The 8,661-nt window shown below is 37.7% G+C and overlaps 1 protein-coding gene across 1 annotated transcript; it reads left to right on the top strand.

The window, feature by feature from the left end:
* The first annotated feature begins 1,949 nt into the window (after positions 1–1,949).
* On the top strand, positions 1,950–7,968 carry LOC139628430 (excitatory amino acid transporter 3-like). The gene is made up of 13 exons (XM_071490100.1): positions 1,950–2,196; positions 3,050–3,190; positions 3,956–4,045; positions 4,804–4,903; positions 5,026–5,068; positions 5,169–5,231; positions 5,363–5,544; positions 5,946–6,053; positions 6,374–6,496; positions 6,591–6,785; positions 6,962–7,096; positions 7,429–7,545; positions 7,756–7,968. Exons 1-13 carry the CDS (start codon positions 1,962–1,964, stop codon positions 7,862–7,864), a joined length of 1,641 nt encoding a protein of 546 aa, XP_071346201.1. The 5' UTR covers positions 1,950–1,961; the 3' UTR covers positions 7,865–7,968.
* Positions 7,969–8,661: the final 693 nt, after the last annotated feature.

Raw genomic sequence — 8,661 nt, 5'->3', positions numbered from 1 at the left:
TTGTATAATTTGTGTTTTCATGATTATGAGAAATTATTGTGAGTGGATGAATTAGAGTCCTGTGTTGTACAATCCGATGGCCGCAGGGAGAAACAGCCTATGGAAGCGGTCCTTCCTGCAGCAGGGCAGGAGTAGTCTGCTGTCTACTGTACTCCTCTTTCCCTGTAGACGGGTTCTGCCAACATCCACCTCTATGCCACCATCTCCACTGTGTGCAGTTCCTTCCCCAGGTATGAGCCAGCCTTTCTGATGATCTTGTTCAGTATGTCGGTGTCTTTGCCTGTGGTACTGCTGCCCCAGCATACAACAGCATAAAAAATGGCACCACAGACTGATAGAAAGCCCTTATCAGCTGTCCTCTCACACCGAAGGACCTCAGCCGCCTCCACAAGTAGAGTTGACTCACAACACCCAGGTACTTGTTAGTGTTAACCACCTCTGTGTTCTTACCCTGCGTGGTGATAGAAGCTGGAGGAGACCTCTTCTTCTGGAAATGTGTAATTTTGTAATCTCAGCATCATTGAAAATGAGGGTCACCCCTCAATGTATCGCTGAGAAAATAAAGTTTGGTCATGATGATGATGATGATGATGATGAAATCTACCACAAGCACCTTTGTCTTCCTGGGGTTTAGCTAGAGATAGTTGTGCTGACACCAGTCAACAAATTTCTTTACCAGGCTTCTGTGTTCCTCCTCCCTCCCCTCACTAATACACCCCACCATACTAATGTGATCTTTTGTAGATGACATGTCTCAGGAGAACATCTGAAGTCAGAGGTGTAGAAAGTGAGGGAGCAGGCACAGTCTCCTGTGGAGCACCAGCGCTGTTCAGTCTGCTCTAACAGGGCAGATAACGGCATCCTCAGCCCCCACATGTGGCCGGTAAATGAACTGTAGGGGTCCAATGCCACTACCGCCTGTGTCCTGAAATGACCAAGAACAAGCCTCTCCACAGGCCTCAGCCGGTGTCAATGTGTCAGTTCCTCAAGATGATCTGAAGCTGGTGAGTTTGTGCTGCTGCTGTGAGTAACATCTTCACACACACTGTAAAAGGTCCAAGTCACTAACATCTGAAGGCACGAGATATGTTTTCATCTGTTTTTCACAATTGGTTTTGAACAGAACATCAGAAACGAATGGATGTAGAGGATTTTTGTGTGTGAATCAGTACTTTGTGTCATTGTTATCAGCCTGATGAAAGGTGCTTTCTGAATTGATTGCTGAATTTCTTTCACTTTGTTCTTACAGATTGTTATAAGGAGTTGTTTTTTTTTTCTTCCAGTTTTATGTCTCCCGTTAAAGCTGTGGAAAAAGTTGTGAGCCACTATTCTGTCTCTACTGCAACAATACTGGCACGTGTCCTTGCTCATATAGATAATAGATAGATAAAGAAATGGGCTGAACTTTGTTTTTTAGAAATTTTGAAGCAGATGTCAAAACTTTCCCAGTTTTATTGTGCAGGCTGTGTGTAAGTCACATCAGTTTTGTGGAAACAATAATTAGCAAATTACAAAAAATTAATTAATTTGAATGTACTTTTGATACAGTAAAGTAACGTCTTTGGGATGTTATGAATTTGGGAATTACTTTATAATGGTATGGTGTACATTGTCATTGGAATAATCCTTAAACCTGTTCAGACAGGAAGGTGAAGATATCCAGGCAGAGAGCAGCAAGATACAGGAGAGAGGCTTTCAGCACAGGAAAGACAGGCAGCACAAAATCATGAGAGGGACAGGCCCTGAATTTATGAAAGATCTGATGATTTTCTGGTGTCATGATAAGGTTTTTTAAATTTTTTTATTTATGGGGGGGGGGGGGTTGCTGCTCGCTTCTGCTTGCCTATCTGTAAAATCACCACATTTAATAAAAAATAAAAAAGAAGAAGAAAAAAAAGGCTTAGTTTACCTTCACAGGTAACGTGATCCTCATCACATCAATCACAGTGTTCTATTATCAAATGTTGTTTTTGAAACAAAACATTAACATTTGTCCTGACGAGCGGTGGCACAGTCCGTTCATTTCTAAGGGTCGTCTGAAGGTCAGCTCAGAGTATTTTGACAACCAGCTGAAGCCAGTTCGTCAAACCGTGAGCATGGCGGATTATGGGTCTGGAAGAGGAACCAGGAGGAGCTTCTGGGACATCATTGTGGAGAACATATATTTGGTTTCGAGTCTGGCGGGTCTTGTCCTGGGTAAGTTTCAACAAGCTACTGACGCTGATATGCTGAATTCTTCACAGTGTGCCTGTTAAGATTGAGTACAATGTAAGTAAACACAATTTGAAGTCATTTTAAGTGATTACAAAACAATATTGCAGCAACGTTAGTATACATTTCGGTTATTAGCTAAACGTGGTTGCCAGTGAACGTTGCCTTGGTAACGCGTCAAGTGTGTTTATGTAGCTGATGATAAATGATCCAAAATCAATGATAATCGATTTTGGTAGGCATGTGATTGGCTTGATCTCGAATAATTTCCAATTTAACAATATTTTCACTTATATGAATAATACAAAAGGATTGTGTGTATTATGCTATGACCTATTTCAATTTTTCAGGGTCACTTTTCAGGTTTTAGCCTAAATGTGATCTTTAGTTTCAGGTGATGTGGCCTCTTTAGGATATTCATTCATTCTCATTATAGCATGTTTTTAAAAAAAACAAAAAACTACAACTAGTTTGGAGGCTAACTGTGGTTCACTATGCAGCTTACAGTGTCCTGTGGAAACTTGTAGCCTCAAATACACATACACAGAGAGTATACTTTTAGTGACACAAGAAACATCTTGTGAGTAGCAGTTAATATTTGCTTATTCATTTTTTCGATGAGTGAGTAGGTATAATGTAAAGAAATTTGTAGAAGGCAATTACATTTTTTAATGGAAAAAACAACTGACAAAAATTATTATTCCAAGCAGAATATGTTGTGTTAAACTGTGTCTGCTTCAATTTACACATGCATGTTTGATAGGATGAGAAAGCCTTTTTACTTCTACTCATTTTCAAAACATGAATTGTTTAATTTGTAATATTTATGTTCATACAGGGTTTGCTGTTGGCATGTTCGTCAAGATCTACTTCCCTCTTTCAGAGGAGGACAAGTTCTACATCGGCTTTCCAGGAGAAATACTCATGAGGATGTTTCAGTTAGTTTCTGTTCCTCTCATTGTGACAACTGTGGTAACAGGTAAGCTTGAGGTGTATTTATCACTCAGTTAGTTGTTACAACAGGTTATCCATGTCATATACAGAGCATTTAAAATGCCCATACTGGTGGTTTGACAGATATAAGCTGTGTCAAACTGTCTTCTGTAAAAGGTCCTCTGGTGCATTACCTTTTAGATTATACTCACTTATACTCATTTCAAAGGTTTTTTTTTATTGTTTTGTTTTGTTAGAAAGTGGTTCCAATGAAGGTCTCCATCTCCATGTGATTTGGATAAACCAGCCCTTTAAAGGGCTATTACATGCAAAATCTTGGTCCTGTGGGTCCTTTTGCATTAGATAATTTTAACGTGCACCAGAGTAATGTTATGATTTAAATAAACAACTTAGTCATCAAAATGTTTGATACTGGAGTATCTTTAGCTAAACTGCCATCACCAAAGGGTGATCACATATGATGCTGGTAGTCATAGTTGAATTCTGGTATAATGTAATTTTTTTTCATACAATTTTAACATGTAAATTTCAAACAGCTGGTGAGTATCTGGATAATTATTTGCATGTCTCACCAAAGTCACACTAAGTATTGCTTGTGGAAGTTTTAAACAAAACACCTAAACTCATTCAGTATTCTTGAAATGTAACTGCAGCCGTGTAACTGTGTTACTCTCCTAACAAATCCATTATATTGCAGTGATGTGTATGTACTCAACATACTGTATGACTTTACTGGTCCTCTAAACCTTGGTTCATGTCTTATGTTTATATGTTTTTTGTTTTTTTATAGGCGCTTCTCACAGTGTTGACATCCCTAGGAAAATGGCTAGGAATATGGCAGTGTACTTTATCTCAACTACTTTCTTATCTGTGGCTATAGGTAAGAGAAATATCACATTACATTAAAATATTTAGGTTCCTTTCACTTTTGTGCATGATTCTGTATACAATCATGTGATTATTAATATTTTAAGGCATCTTTCATGGTAAGGGTCCCTGTCTTTTTTTCTGTAAGTGTGTAACTGTCACCAGCTGCCATGGCCATCTTCATAATAATAATGTCATATGCTCCGTATTCTATGTATAATAATTATCATAAAAGGTAATACTGAGTTTATTTTTGATTAAACAGAGCAAATAGAAAAGACAAGAAAACTTGCCATTTCATAATAATGCCCAAGTTCTGTTTATGTATTTAGGGGTCCCTTGGTCAGAAGCTTTTTTGATCCAAATTTGTTGATCCAAATATGTTGGACTTAATATTTATTTTCATATTGTTATTATTCTTGTACTTCAATGGTATAGTTACAAGCTGTGTTTCGTAGAAAATGTTTTTTTTCTATATGTTTCAAATCCAATAAATGATTTTCATAAATGAAACAAACCTAAGCCAAATCATGTGCTGCATTCACAGTTTATTCATTTATCAAAAGGGCACGATGCAATTTAACTTAATTCCATTACAGAGTATGAAACTGATGTGTTGCACGGTTATTGCTCATTTTCAACTCTTGTCCCACTTCATTTTGTGTGGCACCATTGAAATAATTGCTTTCATTAATTCTCAGCCCACATGGAACAGCTGCAGTGTACATGCCATTTTTGCCTCTTGTATTGAACTCTGGATATGTGTTGTAGGCCTAATATTGGTAATGATAATGAAGCCGGGTGTTGTCTCCACTGCGACAGAAGATGAGAAAGACTTCTCCACTCTTGATGCCTTCTTGGATCTAATAAGGTGAGAAGACAGAGACATATCTGTGATTAGGTTTCTAGGTGTGGTTTGTCAACATTTAACAAGCTGACTAATATTTTTATCAATAGTTGGTAGCTTTTGACTTTTTTTTAAATTCTTTATAGAAACATGGTGCCACAGAATCTGATTCAAGCCTGCTTCCAACAGGTATGTTTTTCATTCGGCAATGCTACATACACCACCCATTTACTTGCTTTCCATGAAGGAGAAAATGTAATGCTTATGTGCGCTAATTTTTCTTCCCTAGTACCAGACTGACAGGCTGGAGTTGGAAATTCACACAGTTGAACCAAATTCTAGCGTGGAAACGGTAAATTTTTCTTCCTAATCATGATCAGGAGTCTTTTTTGTAGTTTACATTTACAGTGAGAACTGATAATGTCTGTGGTTGCTCTCAGACTTATTTCAGACTCTTATTGCGTTTTCGATCTTTTTTTTCAGAACGACACTGAAGTGCAACTGGTGGGTAACTATGTTGAAGGGGCCAACACGCTGGGCCTGATTATGTGCTCCATCATTTTTGGACTGATGCTCAAAGAGATGGGAGAGAGAGGGAGAATCATCGTTGAAGTCCTTAGCATCCTCAATGAGGCCACAAAATACGTGGTTAACTTGATTCTGTGGTAAAGTTAAACAGCATGGCTTTGTGAATATATTAGTTTGATCATATTTTTGAAAGTGTGGAATTTTTAATAAAATAATTCCACATTTCTATATTATAATTATTATTTACAGATATGCAGCAAATATCCTATGGGTTGTTAATGCTCGTTGAATTTACTAAATATGTTCTTATTATTGTGTTTATTTTGTTCCTCCCTCTTCCCTTTTTACTAATGATATGTTAATGCTCGTTGAATTTACTAAATATGTTCTTATTATTGTGTTTATTTTGTTCCTCACTCTTCCCTTTTTAATAATGATATAATAGTAATCACACTGTTTGTAATGTTTGATCATTTTTTATGTTCAGCTCTGAAATTACTCAAGTATTCCCTTCATCACTCTGTTTTCTCCCCCCCAGGTACCTTCCGATAGGAGTGCTGTTCATGATTGCAAGCCATGTTGTTGAGGTTCACGACTGGAACAGTTTGTACTCAATGGGATACTTTGTGGCTGCGGTTGTTCTTGGGTATGTCCTCCTTGACTCCTTTGTTTCAATATTTGGTTGCATTTCTGACCCTTGTAGCAGCTAGTGGTGTTTTTTGACAGTACAATTTGGGGGCAAAAGAGTGCTTCTGAAAACAGTGATTTAAAATACTGCGAGTAGGTTATTTCAAATATATTCACTTGCAGACATCTTCCACCTCTCAGAGAGGATACTACCCACAAAAAAATCAAATATATGGTCCCAATGTGATTGATTTTAGTGCAGACAACATGTTTTTAATCTATTATCATTTTATTTATTAAGCTTTATTTAGTATCACTATTAAATGTTCTGTGTTTTAGGCTCTTAATCCATGGAGCAATAGCTCTACCAGCTGTCTATCTTCTGAGTGTGAAATCTAACCCCTGGCCAGTCTTCAAGGGGGTTTCTCCTGCGTTATGGACTGCACTGCTCACTTCATCCAGGTAAGAGGCTTTTGCTTTTTGAGGGCTTGGTTCTCAGTTTATGATCAACTTTATGTGATGAGTTCACTAAGAAAGGGTGCACTGTGTCTCCAAGCTCTGCCACCCTGCCGCACACTTTCCAGTGCTGTGAGCAGAGAAACAGGATCAACCACAGAATCACTCGCTTCATGCTGCCATTTGGGATCAATGTCAACATGGACGGAACGACCCTTTATGAGGTGGTAGCAGCTGTCTACGTTGCCCAGCTCAATCAAATCAATCTAGACTTGAGCCAGTTAAGCACCCTAGGGTAAGTCAGATTATTTTGTTACTCTGGAAAATTAGAGAAATAATGATAGAAAAATCTGAAAAATTAGCACACAAATAATGCCTGTGTTAACCATGGCTAAAGTACACAATATGGGACTTTAAGAGGTAGCAGCTTAAGAAACATATCAGAGTTCCTTATGTGTCTTTGCTCTGCAGAGTGACAGCAGCAATCTCCACCTTAAAACCATTGGGGATGCCAGGGACTGGAGTGGCGACCACTCTTTTTGTTTTGAGTGCAGTTGGTTTACCTGCGATGGAAGCTGCCATGCTGGTGGTTGTAAAATGGCTGCTGTAAGTTAAACCTATAGTTTAAAGTCTGAAATTCACAAAAAATCTCTAACAAATCATTTTGCCAGGGATCATTAAAGCTTCCTTTTTTAATAACGATTCTGTCAATTGAGAGAACTATGAGGAGTTAACATGGACTTTAAGCAGTGGTGGTTGAAGGGATGGCTACAGCATGACGTGATATGATGTGGATTCTATCTCGACACTTCCTACTGTTGAATTCCTGAAACTGTTGACAGTTGCTACTTAAAGTCCCTAATATGTCAAATAAAACACATCATAAAGTAGCTATAATTCCTACTTTTATAGTTATAGCTGTGATTTCTGTCTTTCAGAGACCATTGCAACACTGTTGTCAATGTTTGGGGAAACTGCATTGCCGTAGCAATCATTGACCAACTGTCCAAAAAAGATGGGGAAGAAATGGAGGGACAAGATGCAAACAAGAGAAGGTGATATTCTTGAGATGGTCTCAGTGTTTTTGCTATTTCCTTTGAACCTCGTACATTTGCAGTGAATGTAGATTTATCAAAGATCGCAAAACTACACTGGACCCACTGGACATCGAAACATACACAGACATTACAGCAGCCGATGCAAACAGTCAGACATCTACTCTGGAGTTTTTACAGTTTGTCTTTGGGTGTGTTGTGCTTTGCTAGAACTACTGACAGTGCTGCTGGGAGGCATGTCCAGGATGCAGAGGTCCCTTCCAGCAGCCAGACCTCTTTCAAGACTGTTGAATCCTTTCACTCTGCATCAGAAGATTAATCACTCCAGGAGTACTTTACAACAGCTGGCAATCAGCAGTAGAACCAGGGCTGACTGTGAAAAGCTTTTTTCCATTTATGAAAAATTGTGTTATTCCTTTTAGTTATTTACGATTATTTGACTTGTTTGGTTTCATATTTGTTTGGTTCTGTGTTTTATAGTAGTACAGTAGTTGAGTACGAAAGCTTTGAAATGACAGTTAGACAAAGGAAATCTTTTATATATGATATACAGCCTAATGTAGCAATTGTTTTGTGCAATAGTTATTGAATTTGATTGATTTGAATTGATGTAATTGATGTAGGAATAAAAACCTATTTAAAATTAATTAAATGCACTTTATTGATTTAAATTGAATTGAACAGGTAATTGAACATTAAGAAACTATGGACATGTATTTTACTTCTCAGGAGAATAGGTAATATCTCAACAGAGAGGAGCAGGTTGAGATGAGCAGATACATATGTTAAGCTGAAGGTAAAGTGCCATGAAGATCCAAGCATTGCATATTTACATGCCATATATAAAATTGTTTCACCATATGCAGCTGATACTCCAAAAGATGAAGCCAGTTTAGGTTATTTGTGGTTAAAATAAATTTTTAATAGCAAAACCAATTCAGACATCACAACGCAAACAAAAATGAAATGGAATGGAGCTGATACTAAAACAATATTCAAAGAAAATTACATGTATATCTACACTCGGATGCCAGTTTATTATTGTTCCTTCTTTAAGGGTATAATGTTCAGGTGTTGATTGAACTATATTATGGTTATTTCTGTCTATCTGCTAAC

Source organism: Trachinotus anak, unplaced genomic scaffold, assembly GCF_046630095.1.
Source record: "Trachinotus anak isolate AG129_WGS33_773 ecotype Australia unplaced genomic scaffold, CSIRO_AGI_Tana_v1 ptg000011l, whole genome shotgun sequence".
In the NCBI taxonomy this organism is placed as follows: domain Eukaryota; kingdom Metazoa; phylum Chordata; class Actinopteri; order Carangiformes; family Carangidae; genus Trachinotus; species Trachinotus anak.
Note: the sequence above shows the minus strand (reverse complement) of the source record. Positions and strands in the feature narration are given on the sequence as shown.

Bases quoted from the DNA above. Each gene is read 5' to 3' on its own strand.
- LOC139628430 (XM_071490100.1), top strand. From the start codon at position 1,962: ATGTTGTTTTTGAAACAAAACATTAACATTTGTCCTGACGAGCGGTGG. The intron at 4,046-4,803 runs GTAAGAGAAATA...TATGTGTTGTAG, and splicing joins TTTCTTATCTGTGGCTATAG to GCCTAATATTGGTAATGATA. The intron at 5,069-5,168 runs GTATGTTTTTCA...TTTCTTCCCTAG, and splicing joins TTCAAGCCTGCTTCCAACAG to TACCAGACTGACAGGCTGGA.